General features: G+C 38.6%; 1 protein-coding gene across 1 annotated transcript in view; it reads right to left on the bottom strand.

Annotated features, from left to right (window-relative positions):
* LOC126252442 (sorting nexin-25) overlaps positions 1-20,422 on the bottom strand; it is a 187,901-nt gene that overhangs the window by 135,090 nt on the left and 32,389 nt on the right. The window contains exons 7-9 of the mRNA XM_049953335.1: positions 18,593-18,722; positions 6,629-6,763; positions 2,903-3,112 (exon numbers count right to left, since the gene is read on the bottom strand). Coding sequence (XP_049809292.1) covers positions 2,903-3,112; positions 6,629-6,763; positions 18,593-18,722 — 475 coding nt within the window. The remainder of the gene's footprint in view (positions 1-2,902; positions 3,113-6,628; positions 6,764-18,592; positions 18,723-20,422) is intronic.

Here is a 20,422-nt window from a genome sequence, read left to right as displayed (position 1 = left end):
AGCAAATGGCAGCACTGGCAGTGGAGGGTATATAAAGCATGGCAGAGGGATGCAGAAATAGACCGATTTGTCTGATATCGAAAAGGGCATTATCATTGGCTTTCGGGTCAAGGGTAGAAGCTCCTCCAAAATGGTTGGTTTGTGAACTGTTCACACGCTACTGTGGTTAAAGTATAGTGTGCATGGCAAATTAGTGCTATACAAACCCAGCACCGAGGCAACAGTAGTGCATCACAGGCCACAGATGACAGTGGTGAACGATGGGTGCAGAGGTGCATATGGGCAAATAGGCATGCAACTGTTGAGCAATTGACCACCCAAATGAACTAAGGGGCTACCAACAGTGTCTCCTCAATGACTGTACAGCAAATGCTGCTGTGTATCTGTCTCTGCAGCAGGTGCCCGGTTTATGCACCCATGCTGACTGCTGTTCATCAGCGATGAAGGCTGTAAGTTGCATTCCAGTACTGGGTGGCAAGAAGTGGCCTTTCAGACGAATCACGTTTCATGTTCCATCTGACAGAGGGCCTTGGGTGGGAACGGCACTGCAACAATTGTTGGAAGGGTCCAGGCCAGAGGACGGAACATTAAGGGCTGGGAAATGTTTCCATGGCATTCCCTGGGTGATCTCATTATTCGGGAAGCCGCAATGGGTAAATACAAGTATGCATCTAGCCTTGGGAAGCAGATCCACCCCTACATGCAGTTTGTTTTTCCACAGCACTACATCTACCAGGAGGACAATGCAAGGTGTCACACAGCTCACAGAGTACAGTGTGGTTTAAGGAACACCAGGATGAGTTTACTATAGTCCCCTAGCTAACAGACACCTCAGATTTAAACACAATAAAGAATCTGTGAGATCACATCATTCAGGCTGTTCATGCTGTGATTCCTCAACCAAGACACCCAGTCCAGCTGCCCCTGGCACTGGAGTCGGCATGGTTCCACATCCCTGTCGGCACCTTCCATAACCTCAGTGACACTTTTCCTGCATGTCTGTGTTGAAAAAGTTTGTTACTTAGGCTTTTGACAGGTGGTCACATTAATTATACTGGAACATGTATGTGGCAATAAAGAATTTTGTTTATTTCTATGAATGAAACAATAGATTTTCCAATTGTACATTCAGTATGAAGTATGGAAAAAGTAAATCTACAATATATTCTATTGTGTACCATTATATATTTCTACTTTGAAACATAATGTCTGAAATTCGTAGCTGCAGTTAATGGACGTTTATGTATATGTTATGTTATTAGATCTCCCCCCATATGATCTTTTCATACACAAATCTAAACTGAAAAGTCCACCATTTGCAACATTACTTAATTTAAAAAATGGTAACAGGAACTTTAACATAACAATCAAAGTTGTCTCCTAACAACATTTCTGGAATATTTACTGCTCCTTTCCATATGTTTATTCCATCAGGTAAGTCTCCCCTGATGTGGGGTTCTGGATGACTTTTCAAATTGTACCCCTTTTCCTAAATCCTCTCTGGTCCCTTTCCTTCATTCCTCTTTCTTCCCCTTCAGCTCTTCAGCTGGAAGAAGGAGCTACTTGCTCCAAAACCTTGCATAAGTGTGTGTGTGTTCTCCTACCACCATATGGTGAGTAGATTTTTTTTATCTATCCAATTACACTGTATTGTCAATAATTAATTATTTTCATTGTTAATACTGCAGATGATATACAAAAGATCATGAGAAGTTACATAAACTAAAAATTACCTAATGGCTGTAAGTAAACTGACAGAGCTACTTGAATGAGCAAAAGTTCAGAAAACAATCATATGTTACTTCTTCAGCAAAAGAACAAAGTTTTAGAAAAAATATTTAGGAATAAAGGAGACAACTCACCAAAAGGCATAAGCACTGCGTCATTGACAGGTACATAAACAATAGATCTAGAGCTTCGCTTTCCCATCTTTCGGAATGAAATTCCTTTCTCAAGCTTGTAGGAGACAAGCGTAGGCACACGTTTCTCCTACAAGCTTGAAAAAGGAATTTCATTCCGAAAGGTAGCAAAGCAAAGCACTGTACCTCTTGTTTGTGTATCTGTCAACAATGCAGCGCTTCTGCCTTTCGGGGAGTCGTCTCCTTTATTCCTAAATAATTTGTTATTCTCAACCAGAACTTTGTGCATAAGGTTTAGAAGAAACTGGGCACAGGCAACACAGGTTAAGGATGAGAAAGAACCAAAATACAACATTAAAATCGACAAGGTCAATTTTCTTGTCTTGTCATGGCATGCCCCCTCTTTATCTGTAGTCCTAGGAGGCATACACAATTCATGTCTGAACATACTCATTTCCTGCAAGCTACACTTACCTTCTATAGGACACAAAAGTTTTGACCTAAGTGGTACCATTTTTTTCAGTTTTTGTTCATGCGTACATCTGCTGCTACCAGATATATAAAAATTCTGTTTTATGTCCATTTCATTTTAGAGATGATTTTCATTTATAGTTTATATTAAAATGACCACTTTAATTTTTATGGAATGAAAACGGACCAGATAATACAAAAATTAAGGATAACAAAATCAATCAAAAGAAACTGCAGCAATAAAAAGCTCTGCATTCTGTACTCAAATACCGAAGAGTTTACTCCATTGCTGTGTGTATCCAGCACCACAAAATGAACATGAAAAATTGTCAGTATCAGGGCAAAATCTGCTAATGTGCAAAGTCTAAGAACCATTACAATCAGTCATTCAACTTTAATGCGCGCGTGCACACACACACACACACACACACACACACACACACACACAGAGAGAGAGAGAGAGAGAGAGAGAGAGAGAGAGAGAGAGAGAGAGAGAGATTGGGGGGGGGGGGGGGGCGCAACTTCATTCTGCTTTTTTAACAGTGTTGTAAGTAGCCTATTTACTATCCTACCTTGTCAACTCGAATTTCTGGTGATGGCGTGTTTATATAGGTGTAGAATATTTCAGTACCAAGCTGGTGAAGGTCACTCCGTTTTGCCTGCCGTAGTTCTTCAACAGCATTCCAATAACTAAGCAGTGCCTTGCTACCTACTTGTTCCAGGTACTGCATCAGATGTTCTCTACCCACCACAGTGCCAAGTACTTCATGTAAAGACAACGTCTGTAAAAGGTACAACTGATAAGTGCAAATAGCACACTGACTATATATTACCAAATCCAACATGGAAGAAAGAAAAAGAAGTGAAGGAATGCCTAATGTAAACAGAGCAAAAAAGGATGGTTTTCTAAGAAAATGAAAACTAAGATAAATTGAGATTAACAAATGGGGGCCTCCAGTAATAAAAACACAAATTTCATAGACCAGAAACTGAAATTTATAAAAATTTGATAATAAAATATCATAGTAATGACGTAAGAACTGCCTACAGAAAAATTATACAACAAACATGTAATTTCTAACTTGCTTACCCAATAGTAAGAAAGAAATTTCAAGCCATGATTTCTAATAATACATATTCTAATAAAATATAACTGTTCAGTAGGTTCAACTGGATAAAATAGTGTTTATTAAATTAGTGTGTGCATCGACAGAGTGCCATAACCTACACTTGCATAAACAAATTTCAGTTCTAATTCTATAATTACAGTTTCTGTTCCTGCATCTGCACGAAAAATGTACAACCTTTCTTCAGGCACTAAATGCATGCTCTGCAGCATTTCACAGTATGTCTTGAGTACAAGGGCCTTACTACAAACCATTTAAAAACGTGCCAACATATGATCAATAATATGACATCTCCTCACAAGGAAATTGGACTGATTTCATACAATACTACAATATTTTAAATGTCCAAGGTATTTTAAGGCCATGTACATTCAGCAGAAATATACTGAAGAGCCAAAGAAACTGGTACATCTACCCAAAATCATGCAGGGCACCTGCAAGCACGTAGAAGTGCCGCAACATGTGACATGGACTCGACTAATGTCTGAAGTAGTGCTGGAGGGAATAGACACCATGAATCCTGCAGGGCTGTCCATAAATCCGTAAGAGTATGAGGGCCTGGAGATCTCTTCTGAACAGCATGTTGCAAGGCATCCTAGAGATGCTCAATAATGTTCATGTCTGGGGAGTGTTGGTGGTCAGCAGAATTGTTTAAATTCAGGAGAGCCACTCTGTGGCAATTCTGGATGTGTGAGGTGTTGCACTGTCCTGCTCAAATTTCCAAAGTCTGTCAGAATGCACAATCGACATTAATGGATGCAGGTGATCAGACAGTATGCTTATGTACGTGTCACCTGTCACAATCGAATCTAAATGTATCAGGGGTCCCACATCACTCCAACTGCACATGCCCAACACCACTACAGAGCCTCCACCAGCCTGAATAGTCCCCTGCTGATGTGCAGGGTCCATGGACACATGAGGTTGTCTTCATACCTGTACACATCCATCCGCGCAATACAATTTGAAATGAGACTCGTCTCATCAGGCAACATGTTTCCAGTTATCAACAGTCCAATATTGGTGTTGACGGGCCCAGGCGAGGCCTAAAGCTTTGTGTCAAGCAGTCATCAAGGATACATGGGTGGGCCTTCAGCTCCGAAAGCCCTTATTGATGTTTCGTTGATTGGTTCACATGCTGACACTTGTTGATGGCCCAGCATTGAAATCTGCAGCAATTTGCGGAAGGGTTGCACTTCTATTACACTAAACGATTATCTTCAGTCATCATTGGTCCCATTCTTGCAGGCTCTTTTTCCAGCTACAACGATGTCAGAGATTTGATATTTTTCCAAATTCCTGATATTCGTGGTACACTTGTGAAATGTTCATATGGGAAAATCCTCAGTTCATTGCTACCTTGGATATGCTGTGTCCCATTGCTCGATTTCCAACTATAATACCACATTCAACCTCACTTAAAGTTTGCCATTGTAGCAGCAGTAACCAATCTAACAAATGCACCAGATACTTGTTGTCTTATATAGGCACTGCTGATCGCAGGGCCTTATCCTATTTACATTTCTCTGTATTTGAATACGCATGTCTATACTAGTTCCTTTGGCACTTCAGGGTATTTACAGTAAAAGTTTTCAAACTACAAAAGCTACAGATTGCTTGAAATAGCTAGTTCTGCAGTAAGTGATAATTGACAAACAACTATACATTCATGCTACTGCAGTCTTGATCAAGAACGTAACACTGATGTCTTCAAAGTGTGGAAAACTGAGATTGGTACACTTCATTATAAACCATGCAAAGATTCTGGATTGCACCCAAAAGTGATGCCAGTGCTAATATCATTCATGGAAAGGTGTCTGCACTTGATTCAATTTACACTTGGTTCATCAAATGACATCAAAGTGTGTAATCTGCTAGTAATTTAACTGAAAAGTTACCAACATAAATTAGAGGACTGGAAACCACATTACTAGATCAATGAAGCATAACATAAAAGCATGAAACGAAGGTAAACATTGTGTGTTCTGCAAAAATTGAAACTGAATGTAAGAAATTGTTAAAATTGCAGAGAGACAAAAAGGTTGGCCATATATGATCTTCTTGAAGGAGAGAGGAGTTAAACTAATTTCCCTGTCCTCTCTGAATAAGGAACCTACTGAAATTTCCTGGCCGATAGGAACTGTGTGCCAGACAGGGTGTCAAAACTAGAACCCTGGTTTTTGGAGGCAATGATCTTAGTAGTAAGCTCTTCAGGCACAACTGAAGGCCCATGCTCACAGCTTTATTTTTGCAGGTACCTCTATCCTCCTTTCCAAATTTACCAGAGGCTCTCCTACACATATTGCAGGACTAGCACTCCTGGAAGAAAGGACATCAAAGAGAAGTGACTTTGCCACAGCTCAGTGGTTGTTCCCAGAATGAATCTCCCACTCTTCGGAGAAGTGTGCACTGTTTCGAAATTTCCTGATCCCGTTTTAATCTGCTAGGAAGTCTCAAAACAGTGCACACTTTTCTGCAGAGTGTAATATTCATTCTGGAAGAATCATACTGTTCAGAAAATTAGGAGTTCTGTGTTCCTTGGGAATCTCTAACAGCATTGGGCATTGTGCCTTTTGAAAATTACATGTTGTGGCTTCAAAATGATTAATGGAAAATCTCATATAAAGATGTGAAACAAATACTAACAAAGAGATAGAGGGGCTGGCCAGTACTTCCCTCAGCTCAGTACAGCCGACAGATACACAAAACAGAACAGAAAATTTACGTCTCTCCTCCCTGACGAAGGAACAAAGTTCTGAAAGCTAGGATATGTAAATTTTCTGTTCTGTTTTGTGTATCTATCGGCTGTACTGAGCTGAGGTAAGTACTGGCATGTTGTGGCTTCGTTACAGATACTTATGAATCAACACGATGAACGCTGAGAGAGCATTGTCTAGTGAAGCTACTTGTTCTCACCTGGAAAATCAGTAAAAGGTATTATGACATTTTTCCAAAGCCTCAGCCTGATATCAATTCCTCAAACCATGACTGTCAAACATGTCTAAGAATACTTTACAATTATCTGCCATCCACTTTATGTCAGCAATCTTTTCAGCATGTGATGCTCCCATTAATTATGCAAAGAACATATTCCAAGTGATCACACCAAACCACATTATTACTCTCAAGTGTGACTGTCACACAAAGTAACTACACAGTTCTGAGATCTACCTTTCTTGCTTCAACAGTTGCAGCTTCAACTGCCTCTTCAACAGCATAATCTGTCCAGCCAAGGCTCACTAAACGTTTCTCACATTGTGCTTTAGCATAAGTTAGTTGATTCATGTAACGCTTCATTTGTCTTGCCTGAAAAAGAAACAATCTAAAATACACTGATGGAAACAAGCAATAGAGCTATTCATAATAAATGCATTTGTTAAGATTTGTGTTGAATCTGTGTTAAGTATTATAATACAGTACATCAATTATAAAAGCAGTGGTTCCAACACTATATTAGGAAGCAACCAGAGTTGTTAAATTAGTAATGTAAGTAGTACATTTCAAACCATCTTGTCAGGTATCATAAAATTATGCAACATACTTGAGATTGTTTTAAGTTATCTAAGCATCACTTAAGCACTGATGGCAGTTAGGTACCAGTATTTTCTTACTGTATACTAACTGCACTAATACTTTTTTCTTGAGAAAGCAATTCTTCCACACCCCACAAAAATCTCTAAAGAGAGAATGAAAAACACATACATATTTGTGTGTCATTGCCCTTATTCCAAAATTGATTACCTCTAATGACACTCATAATCCATCAAACTTCGCAACTGGAAACACATTGACAGCACACAAAAATTTAATACATGCAAAATATGAAAATAAAAAATTGATGAATCACACTACGTGAGATGAAAAAAGACTGTCTTGGCAGTTATTAGGAGCAAAGGAGTAAGACTTAAAGGTGCAAGAAGTTGAAAACAAAAAAACCATGTCTGATTCTGAGCTTCCTGAATATTTGTAGCATTTTAATTTTTGGCTGAAAAAGGAACATGTTGTTGTTGTTGTTGTGGTCTTCAGTCCTGAGACTGGTTTGATGCAGCTCTCCATGCTACTCTATCCTGTGCAAGCTTCTTCATCTCCCAGTACCTACTGCAACCTACATCCATCTGAATCTGCTTAGTGTATTCATCTCTTGGTCTCCCTCTACGATTTTTACCCTCCACGCTGCCCTCCAATGCTTAATTTGTGATCCCTTGATGTCTCAAAACATGTCCCTTCTTCTAGTCAAGTTGTGCCACAAACTTCTCATCTCCCCAATCCTATTCAATACCTCCTCATTAGTTATGTGATCTACCCACCTTATCTTCAGCATTCTTCTATAGCACCATATTTCGAAAGCTTCTACTCTCTTCTTGTCCAAACTATTTATCGTCAATGTTTCACTTCCAGACATGGCTACACTCCATACAAATACTTTCAGAAATGACTTCCTGACACTTAAATCTATACTCGATGTTAACAAATTTCTCTTCTTCAGAAACGATTTCCTTGCCATTGCCAGTCTACATTTTATATCCACTCTACTTCGACCATCATCAGTTATTTTACTCCCTAAATAGCAAAACTCCTTTACTACTTTAAGTGTCTCATTTCCTAATCTAATTCCCTCAGCATCACCCGATTTAATTTGACTACATTCCATTATCCTCGTTTTGCTTTTGTTTATGTTCATCTTATATCCTCCTTTCAGGACACCGTCCATTCCGTTCAACTGATCTTCCAAGTCCTTTGCTGTCTCTGACAGAATTACAATGTCATCGGCGAACCTCAAAGTTTTTATTTCTTCTCCATAGACTTTAATACCTACTCCGAATTTTTCTTTTGTTTCCTTTACTGCTTGCTCAATATACAGATTGAATAACATCGGGGAGAGGCTACAACCCTGTCTCACTCCTTTCCCAACCACTGCTTCCCTTTCATGTCCCTCGACTCTTACAACTGCCATCTGGTTTCTGTACAAATTATAAATAGTCTTTCGCTCCCTGTATTTTACCCCTGCCAACTTCAGAATTTGAAAGAGAGTATTCCAGTTAACATTGTCAAAAGCTTTCTCTAAGTCTACAAATGCTAGAAACGTAGGTTTGCCTTTTCTTAATCTTTCTTCTAAGATAAGTTGTAAAGTTAGTATTGCCTCACGTGTTCCAACATTTCTACGGAATCCAAACTGATCTTCCCCGAGGTCCGCTTCTACCAGTTTTTCCATTCGTCTGTAAAGAATTCGTGTTAGTATTTTGCAGCTGTGACTTATTAAACTGATAGTTCGGTAATTTTCACATCTGTCAACACCTGCTTTCTTTGGGATTGGAATTATTATATTCTTCTTGAAGTCTGAGGGTATTTCGCCTGTCTCATACATCTTGCTCACCAGATGGTAGAGTTTTGTCATGACTGGCTCTCCCAAGGCCATCAGTAGTTCTAATGCAATGTTGTCTACTCCCGGGGCCTTGTTTCGACTCAGGTCTTTCAGTGCTCTGTCAAACTCTTCACGCAGTATCTTATCTCCCATTTCGTCTTCATCTACATCCTCTTCCATTTCCATAATATTGTCCTCAAGTACATCGCCCTTGTATAAACCCTCTATATACTCCTTCCACCTTTTGCCTTCCCTTCTTTGCTTAGAACTGGGTTTCCATCTGAGCTCTTGATATTCATACAAGTGGTTCTCTTCTCTCCAAAGGTCTCTTTAATTTTCCTGTAGGCAGTATCTATCTTACCCCTAGTGAGACAAGCCTCTACATCCTTACATTTGTCCTCTAGCCATCCCTGCTTAGCCATTTTGCACTTCCTGTCGATCTCATTTTTGAGACGCTTGTATTCCTTTTTGCCCGCTTCATTTACTGCATTTTTATATTTTCTCCTTTCATCAATTAAATTCAATATCTCTTCTGTTACCCAAGGATTTCTATTAGCCCTCGTATTTTTACCTACTTGATCCTCTGCTGCCTTCACTACTTCATCCCTCAAAGCTACCCATTCTTCTTCTACTGTATTTCTTTCCCCCATTACTGTCAATTGTTCCCTTATGCTCTCCCTGAAACTCTGTACAACCTCTGGTTCTTTCAGTTCATCCACATCCCATCTCCTTAAATTCCCACCTTTTTGCAGTTTCTTCAGTTTCAATCTGCAGTTCATAACCAATAGATTGTGGTCAGAATCCACATCTGCCCCTGGAAATGTCTTACAATTTAAAAGCTGGTTCCTAAATCTCTGTCTTACCATTATATAATCTATCTGATACCTTTTAGTATCTCCAGGATTCTTCCAGGTATACAACCTTCTTTTATGATTCTTGAACCAAGTGTTAGCTATGATTAAGTTATGCTCTGTGCAAAATTCTACAAGGCGGCTTCCTCTTTCATTCCTTCCCCCAAATCCATATTCACCTACTATGTTTCCTTCTCTCCCTTTTCCTACTATTGAGTTCCAGTCACCCATGACCATTAAATTTTCGTCTCCCTTCACTACCTGAATAATTTCTTTTATCTCGTCATACATTTCATCAATTTCTTCATCATCTGCAGAGCTAGTTGGCATATAAACTTGTACTACTGTAGTAGGCGTGGGCTTCGTGTCTATCTTGGCCACAATAATGCGTTCACTATTCTGTTTGTAGTAGCTAACCCGCACTCCTATTTTTTTTATTCATTATTAAACCTACTCCTGCATTACCCCTATTTGATTTTGTATTTATAACCCTGTAATCACCTGACTAAAAGTCTTGTTCCTCCTGCCACCGAACTTCACTAATTTCCACTATATCTAACTTTAACCTATCCATTTCCCTTTTTAAATTTTCTAACCTACCTGCCCCATTAAGGGATCTGACATTCCACGCTCCGATCCATAGAACGCCAGTTTTCTTTCTCCTGGTAACGACGTCGTCCTGAGTAGTCCCCGCCCGGAGATCCGAATGGGGGACTATTTTACCTCCGGAATATTTTACCCAAGAGGACGCCATCATTATTTAATCATACAGTAAAGCTGCATGTCCTCGGGAAGAATTGCGGCTGTAGTTTCCCCTTGCTTTCAGACGTTCGCAGTACCAGCACAGCAGGGCCGTTTTGGTTAATGTTACAAGGCCAGATCAGTCAATCATCCAGACTGTTGCCCCTGCAACTACTGAAAAGGCTGCTGCCCCTCTTCAGGAACCACATGTTTGTCTGCCCTCTCAACAGATACCCCTCCGTTGTGGTTGCACCTACGGCACGGCCATCTGTATCGCTGAGGCACGCAAGCCACCCCACCAACGGCAAGGTCCATGGTTCATGGGGGGAAAAGGAACATGGGGAAAAAAAAACCATAAAATAAACAAAGAATTAAGTCAAGGCCCAAACAGGAGCTAAACAGAAAATTGTGGAAAGGGTATCTGCCACTGTACATCTAGCATTTAAGACATATTTCAAGAATATGGATATCTCAAACACTAATTGTCTATTTTTCTTTCAGAAACAGGAGAGCTTTGCAAATGTTAACAGTTATAATATTCAGACAGCAGCTTTACATGTATAAAAATTCTCTATTCTTCATTTGTTACTGGTTTCAGTTAAACATGGTAATCATCACTGGATCTTGTCACAAGATATGTGGGTTGTTGTCATGACAGTGGACGATGATTACAAAGTTTATTTGAAACTCATCTTTAATGACAGATTAGTATCTGAAGCTGTAGTCTGAATATTACCCTTAAATATGCTTCCTTGTCTAATATATCAAATCAATATGGAACTATCAAATTCATTTCACTATTTTTACTACATACTCTAGCATTGTAACTGGCAAGCATTCCATCAAATGGGGGTGAAGTCTATCAATCCTGATCTTCAAACTTAAATATTTCTATAAACTATAAAATTAATATATTGCTTTTTCTTCCAAACCACGGGTATACAGCTGTAGTAATAAAATTTTTGGTCTTTATTACCTTTAGCTCAAGAAGATTGTATAATTTAAAAACAAACTGCTTGAGTTAACTTCACCATTCCTGGGGGTGAAGTTGACCAATTCTCTGTTATGTGATAACTGGAATTATTTATCACTAAAGAGTGACTTTAATTGTTCAGAAACTTTAATAAATCTGACATGATAGATCTGACATGATAAATAAATTTTAATACTAATTTTGGGGTAACTTACTAAGCAAGTTTAAAGACAAATACAATATGACCACAAACTTGTATTATGAAATTCCAAAGAAACACACACCCTTCTTCTTTAGGCCTAAAAACTGACTGACCACTCTCTATTTTACCGTAACAACCATAACAACTATGGATCACAATCATAACAGTTCTTTTTGCAAATTTTATACACCCGGGTAACCTTGTTAATGCTCGTTTTCCCATTTAAAATTTCTTGACAGAGTTCTAAAACATCCAGAGTATAGTTCTTCAATTCACCCGATTACGTCCATACACATGTGGCATTTCCACATTGACAACTCTTACGATCTCACTTGCATGATCAAACAAACAGAATTGCAACCTACATGACAAATTCACATGTTAACATACAGACACTTGCAACAATGACTTCCTCACTCCACCATTATTTATTTATTTATTTATTTATGCATTTATTTTACCTGGCAAGATTAGGGCCTTCAGGCCCTCTCTTACACCTAACCAGGCATACTCAGATTCAACAAATTTCAGTTTCTACAGAACATTAAGGACATATTACATGTTATACAGTATTAATGTTAAGAAAAAAAATAGAGATTATAAACGTAGTACAATGATAATTATAACAATCAAAAATTAATTATAACAATCAAGAATAATAATAATAGTAATACTAATAATAATAATGACTATGTATATGAAAGTAAACATATTTTTCTTTTATGAATGTCAGTCCTATTGCTAGTTGGGAATTTTCTCGTTATATTCTTGCTTCTTGTGAGTTATTCTCATCAAGCAGAGACATAAGACGATAGAATGGGGTGAAAGAGATATAGAAGAGGTAGATAGGTTAGCGGAAGAGAAATAGAATGGTAAAATTCGAAGCTATGATGGAGAGGAGAAAGAAAGAGATGAGAGGGGCCCAACAATGGTGGCTATACCGTCCCTAATATGTAAGTCTTGAGTTCACTCTTGAATGTTGAGTGGTTCCGGATAAGACGCAGATCACAGGGGAGCGCGTTCCATAGTCGTATGGCTGAGATGGAGAATGACATGGAGAAAGATTTTGTGTTATGTAAAGGTACAGCCAAGATGCTAGACGTATCCGATCTGGTATTGCGGTTGTGGAATGATGATAGGTGTTTAATGTGAGAAGATAAGTATTGGGGGCACCAGTGGCTAAGAAATCGATGAAGTAAGCACATCGTGTGGAGATCGCGTGCCTTATGTGGGCGTATCCAACCTAGCTGGGAGTATGAAGGACTGATATGATCATACAACCGTATATTGCATACGTATCTAACGCAAGCGTTCATCACTAGCTCGAGGCGTCTCGAATTTTCACTATTTGTGCCGTGTTGAACTACATCACAGTAGTAAAGATTAGGCAAGACTAGTGTTTGGACTAATTTTTGTTTAACATGGGTTGGAAATATTTTTCTAAATTTCTGAATTGCATGTAGGGAGGAGAGCGATTTCCGGCAAGCTGTAACTGTTTGTTCTTCCCAGTTTAGGTGTTCATCCAAGATTATTCCAAGGTCTTTTACTGTTTTTTGGTATGGTAGTTGGGTACCATTGAGGTGTATTTGAGGGACTGTTTCGTGAAAGTACCGACTGATTAACTTTGGATGAGATATAAGTATGACCTGGGATTTCTTGGGGTTTAGTTTCAGACCTAGGTTCTGTGCCCATCGAGAAACAGAGCAAAGATCTGCGTTCATACTCGCTACTGCGTCAGCAATGTTCTTGGGGCTTGCACTTATGTACAGTTGGATGTCGTCGGCATATAGATGGTAGTTGCAGGAGTGAATCACTGAAGAAATATCATTAATGTACAGTGAGAAGAGTAATGGACCAAGGACGGAGCCTTGGGGAACTCCAGAGCGCACGTTTTTCCATGATGACTTTTCCGACCCACAAATGACTTGTTGACTTCTGTTTTTGAGGTAGCTGTCGAACCAGTGTATTGCGCTGTTTGAGAAATTCAGCTGCTTCATTTTAATTAGTAATATATCAAAGTCAACTGTATCAAAAGCCTTGCTAAAGTCAAGCAGTGTTAGGATGGTAGCTTCACGTCTGTCCATAGCATGTTTAATGTCATCAGTTACTTTGATTAATGCAGTTGCTGTACTATGGTGCTTTCGAAAGCCTGACTGATATTTGTCATGGATGTTATGAGTTTTGAGGTAATCCGTCAGCTGTTCATGGACGATGTATTCTAGGGCTTTAGATATTGCAGGTAGTATGCTGATCGGCCTGTAGTCACCTGGCGACTTAGGGTTGTCAGTCTTGGGTATAGGTTGAATTAAACTTTGCTTCCACTCAGTAGGATATGTACTACTGACAAGAGACAGGTTGAAGATGTCTGTGATAACTGGAGTAATAGTGTCTACGACGTTCTTGATCATGCCAATGCTCACTCCATCATTTCCTACTGCCTCGGAAGAGATTCTCGTAATTGCCTTGTGTACTGTGCCGGTAGTGACATGTTTTAGGAAAAACTTGTCTCTCGAGAGATTGATATCTTGGGGCTGGTAATTTGTCGCTGTGTGGCAGTTTACAGCTGTTGAGAAGAAATCGTTTAATTCTTCTGCAGACGCTTGATAAACAGCGTCAGATCTTCGCTTCCCTATACCGAAACTGCGCAGCTTTTTCCACAGTGCAGCAGGTTTTGATATGCCGCATACGACAGAGCGGGCATGTCTGATTTTGGCATTCCTCACGCTCTGCTTGGTTCTATTTCGGAGTTTCCTATAAGCTTCGTACGCCTCGGGAGTTGGGTTACGCTTGAAGGCCCTATGTGCAGCATCACGTTTATTCATTAACTGGCGTAATGCAGTGGTGAGCCACGGAGCGGGAGCTCTCTTTACCTTGACAGTGCGTTGAGGAGCATATTTATCATACAGTGCAATGATTTTGCGACATAATTCCCGAATTTTTCCGTCTAGAGTATTATAGAGAAACTTTGCTGCATACATTGAGTAACATTGTTGATGCACTCATTAGTTCACATTCTTGCTGCATTGTGAATGTGTCTATAAACAGGAGATTAACTTTTGCTGTTGCCCTAGTTGTCTTTGTGTAGGGTCAGTGCACAACGTACTTAAGGCCTGGATATGTGAGTTGTGTTACGTCAGTCACACAAATAAGTTTTAGATCATTAAAAAAGTTAATCAATCCTCTTGAAAGCAATTAATATTCAGATAGAGGTTCAGTAAAACTGTACATTTAGCCACTGCCTGAATTAAGAAGTTTTTAACAGTAAATATAATAACAAAAATATAACAATTTTCATCATCTATATGAAGTTATTTAACATAAAATGTTTATTGAATATTTTGGTCAAATTCACCATTTGATGGTACATCAAACTGACAGTAATCTGAGAGAGAGTGCAAGTTCCATCTCTCGAACACAGCATGCAGTATTCAATTGATATGAGAACCACTAAGTTCACATCAAAAATGATTGGCCACATGCATGATGTTTACATGGATAACATCCAAAAACTTGCTGTTGAGCATTTTCTGGGATGAACGCTGAACAGAATGACTTCCTCAAGACTAACCATCATGGATTTCAAAAACATCAATCATCTGAAACCCAACTCGCACTTTTCTCACATGACATATTGAAAGCGTTGGATCAAGGCAACCACATAGATGCAGTATTTCTTGATTTCTAAAAGTGTTTCACTCACCTATGCTTATTATCGAAAGTACAATCGTAGGGGGAGATAAAGAGAAATTTGTGAGTGGATTGAGGACTTTTTGAGAGGGAGGGCACATCATGTTATCTTGGATGGAGTCTCATTGTCAGGTATATAAGTAACTTCGGATGTGCCCCTGGGGAAGTGTGTTGGGACCCTCGCTGTTTATGTTGTATATTAATGATCTTGCAGACAGTATTAACAGTAAAATCATGCCTTTTGCAGATGAAAGAGTCATCTATAATGAAGTACTATCTGAAAGAAGCTCCATAAATATTCAAATGGATAGATAAAAAATCTACTCACATGCGGCACCAGGAGAACACACACAAATAAAGGTTTAACTTTTACAGCTTTCGGAACCAGTGGATCCTTCTTCTGGCAGAAGATTTGAAAGGGAAGGAAGGAGAGTAAAGGAAAAGGACTGGAGAGGTTAAGGGAAAGGGGTGCAGTTTAGAAAAGCCACCCAGAACCCCAGGTCAGGGGAGACTTACCCGACGGGATGAGAAGGAATTCCTTCCTCCTTCCCCTTCAATTGTTCTGCCAGAAGCAGCCTCTGGTTCCAAAGCTTGCGAAAATTAAATCTTTTTGTGTGTGTGTTCTCCTGCCATCACTTGGTGAGTGGATTTTTTTATCTATTTACTTACATTATATTGTCTGTAATTGATTATTTTCATCATTACATAAATATTCAGTCAGATCTTGATAAGGTTCCAACGTGGTGCAGAGATCGGTAACTTGCTCTAAATGTTCAGAAATGTAAAATTGTGCACTTCACAAACAAAAAAAAAAAAACATTGTATCCTATGACTACAATATCAATGAGTCACTGTTGGAATCAACCAACTCATACAAATACCTGGGTGTAGCACTTTGTAGGGATATGAAATGGAATAATCACATAGGTTCAGTCATGGGTAAAGTAGGTGGTAGACTTCAGTTTATCAGTAGAATAGTGGGAAAGTGCAATCAGTTGACAAAAAAGATTGCTTACAAATCACTTGTGCGAGCCATCCTAGAATATTGGCTCTGAGCACTATGGGACTCAACTTCTGAGGTCATCAGTACCCTAGACTTAGAACTACTTAAACCTAAGGACATTACAAACATCCATGCCCGAGGCAGGATTCGAACCTGCAACCGTAGCAGCAGCTACCGGACTGGAGTGCCTAGAACCGCTCGGCCACCACAGCCGGCTCCTAGAATATTGTTCAAGTGTATGAGACCCATACCAGACAGGACTAACAGGGGATATTGAACATATACAGAGAAGGGCAACAGCAATGGTCACCGGGTTTGTTTAATCCATGGGAGTGTGTCACAGAGATACTGAAGGAACTGAACTGGAAGACTCTTGAAGATAGATGAAAACTATCCCAAGAAAGTCTGTTAACAAAGTTTCAGGAAGCAGCTTTAAATGATTACTCAAGGAATATACTGCAACCACCTACATATCGCTCACATAGGGCTCGTGAGGAAAAGATTAGAATAAGTACTGTATGCACACAGGTATTCAAACAATCATTCTTCCTCCACTCTATATGTGAATGGAACAGGCAGAAACCCTAATAACTGGTGCAATGGGACGTACCCACTGCCATCCACCCCACAGTGGTTTGCAGAGTATAGATGTAGATGAATGTAACAGCAGGGACAAAGTGCATTTATTTACACTCATCTCAGCTGTATGTTCGCCACCCTCTCTATACTTACGTGCTTCCAGTATCTACAAGTATCTACTGGCACCCCAACAAGTAATTTACCATTAAGCTCAAATAACAACATAGCTTTTTTGCTTCTTGTTGTTAACTCTCTTCAAAATATTCCTTCCTTCCTTTCCATTTGATTTCAACTCTTTTACTCCTATGGCTAGAATTCTTTATCTTCTTATCTCTTAACATTTGTTTGATGTAAATCTGACACCTAGTCATTCCTTACTTTATTTTTGTCTTTATCTATATCTTATTTTCAACACTACTCTTGTTATTTCTCCCCAGTTTTCGTCACTCAACTTACACACATCAATACCGTACACACCACTTTCCAGACAATGGAACTGGAATCTCAGCTGTTACAGTCTATCTTTACCTCAGGTTTACCTGTTGTGGTCTTTTATCATAAGTTTGAAATTTTTCTTGCATTAATCATCTGCTATCTTTCTTTTATCTTTCAGTAACATTTGTTTAGCCTTTTTTCCCAACAACAAAGTTGCATAAAACTTGTTTTTTAATGTTTTTTCAGACTTTTACCACATTTCTGGACAGTAACAACTGGAGAATAAATAAGGTCACTCCTCTTCTGTCCACATATTGTGGTCTTTTAAGTGTGACGCCACAAAGACTTTGAGAATATTAATGACAAGGAATTAGTTTTGATAGAAAAGAAATTGGACAAGAATCAAAAAGGGAATGTTATGGCAATCAAAGTACCCCGGCTTTTGTCTACAGCACATTTAAGGAAACCATATGAAAATGTAAATTACAATGACTGGACGGGGCTCAATTCCAAGCCTACTAAACAGAACTCCAGTGCTTAACCATAGTACAACTTCATCCATTATGTTGGAATTATGTTACAGTGTCAAGGAAGACTTTTTTTTGTTATGGTGCAGGGCACCTGATAATAAACTCATAGAAACGCAGCAGTAGATATACACCCACTTAAAATAAGGTCAACCATTTAGATCATCATCACTTGTTACTCTGGCTGAGAAAGGGTATACAAGGAACCAACTACCAATGTTTTGCTGTACTCTTTAACTATTCATACACAAAATTTGTCATTACATTCTGAATAAAAAAGAACAAAAATAGAGCACGTTTAAACAATCCAATGTTGTAAATATGCAAACTCTGTCTAGAAAACAACAAGCCAATGAGTCATGTTAGCAATTCACAAACAACTCACAAAACAACTTGGAAATGCATACCTCTGGACACCACACATGGTGCCCTTTTAAGCCCACATAATTTCAGTGTGAAAAAAGTTGAGGAAATCAATCAGATCGATGTTGTGTTTCTCCACAGAGATTTAACCTGGCAAATTTATACACTCTATAACACTACTGTAAAGCAAAATTCATCTTTTATAAGAATATTATCAGCGTTTACTACCAGTCTAATGTACTTAATAATCAACGTAAGAAATCACACAATCTGTTACTTTTTTCTCACCAAATGTGACCCACATGGAATATCCTTCCCCTAGCTTTCTCCATACTTTTTACACACAAACAATAATACAGCACACAATAATAATAATCCAAATAAAAAATAATACGACGTAGAAAATACTCACCTGTAACTTTAGACCAAGATCAATTTTACTACCAATGTGACCAAATATATCCTTAGTTTGCGCCAAATTTGTAGAGCTTTTCAAACTCTGAATTTTGGTTGCCTGTATGATTTCAGTTACTATATTATATCTGAAAAATAAATCAACAATGACAAGGGAGTTATTAAATATCAAACTGAAATCTATCTTAGATAGTATCTCTAGTTACTATGGAATGTCGTTATTCTACAGGCGATGCAGTCACATGAATGATGATAACATAAATAAAAACTTTTTGTTACACAAACACTGAGGATTTTTTATGTGATTTAAAGTATAGTTAAAAAACATAAATGAAACTTGATGTGGTTTGGCTTGCAGTCAATAAGCAAAGGATAAATAAAAATGTCTTAACAGAAAGAACTTATTTGGTTTTCTGAAAGCACTGGAGAAATGAGTATTCTTAGCTGATGTTCACTACATTTTATGAATATCATACATTCATAGCAAAAGCAGAGCAAATTATCCATCTCACTGCCTATATTAACAAATTCAAACATATGGAACTAATTATTATAACAACAGTATATTATATGTTTCAAGAATGAAAGAGCCTGGAACAAAAAGGTAATTGAATGTCATGGACCTGTAACTCACACAAGTACCAAAAAACATAAGAATGACATTGAATCGTGTATAACAGACAGTTACTGTTCCCTTAAACATTGTTAAACAGATTTTCAGACATTAATCAACTCTGTCCATCTCTACATCCTTTAACTATCATGTTTTGTTTTCTGATCATTTATTTTTAGCCAAATTTGAATTGTTCTACTAAGAGTTCCACAATTAACTTTTTAACTCCTATCTCTCTTTTAACAATGAGCACTATATCATCTGTGTATGCTAAAACCTTAACTTTATTTCTTTTGAGGCTCTCTGCACTTATTAGTTGGTTACTGTTCCAATTACAAATTACAAATATATTGTCAGTAGTGGATCTATTTCTCAAACAGCCATTTTGATATTCCCGAACATTTTTTTCTGCATATAGTTTCAAATGGTTTCGCAATAAATGAGATAAAATCTTAAAGGCTACACTCACTAATGATATTTCCCTATAGTTTCTGAAGTCCTCTCTGTCTGCCAAATGCAATTAATTAAGCTACTGATCCACACCCAAATCCACTTTCAAACTGTTAATGGAGTACCTTACGTTAACTAAATAGTCAAACTGGGCTGAAAACGGCTACAACAGATTAGCCGAGATAATGCTGTCTCATTTCTTTCTTGTAAGTATGACAATGAATGAAAATCCAGTTCCTCTAAGTGTTTCCACAATGATCCTCATGTACTTCAAGGGTCTGACCAGGAAACACTTTCTAATATCCCAGCAGGATATTCACACTTTTCGTAATAAAACACAAGACATTCATAGAGATCATTTTGCACTGACATGTCTAGTGGGTTTGGAAATTATCTTATTTCCATCTGCTACACAGTTCTGTAGGAGATGGACTAACCAACTTCTTTATCATCAGGTTACATTATTTAAGATGCTGTAGATTTTTTTGGTCAAAAGCTCCCAGATTTTCAGCCAGGTGGCAGTGTTAAAATGCAGCAACATTTCAACAAGTGTCATACTCACCATCTTCTGATAAAGTATTGAGATATGTGGGTGCTGCAATATTTGCACTAGTGGAGTATCATCCCTCAACATGGCTACGGGCAGCCCATGTACTATCCAGCAGGCGAGTGGCGAGGGGGATGAGGCTGCAGTGGTCGGGGTAGTGTGTGCTCCAGTTGCACCTCCGTGTGGGCAGAATGGCTGCGTCTTGTTCATTGGATTGT

This window comes from Schistocerca nitens, chromosome 4 (genome assembly GCF_023898315.1).
Source record: "Schistocerca nitens isolate TAMUIC-IGC-003100 chromosome 4, iqSchNite1.1, whole genome shotgun sequence".
Lineage (NCBI taxonomy): Eukaryota > Metazoa > Arthropoda > Insecta > Orthoptera > Acrididae > Schistocerca > Schistocerca nitens.
Note: the sequence above shows the minus strand (reverse complement) of the source record. Positions and strands in the feature narration are given on the sequence as shown.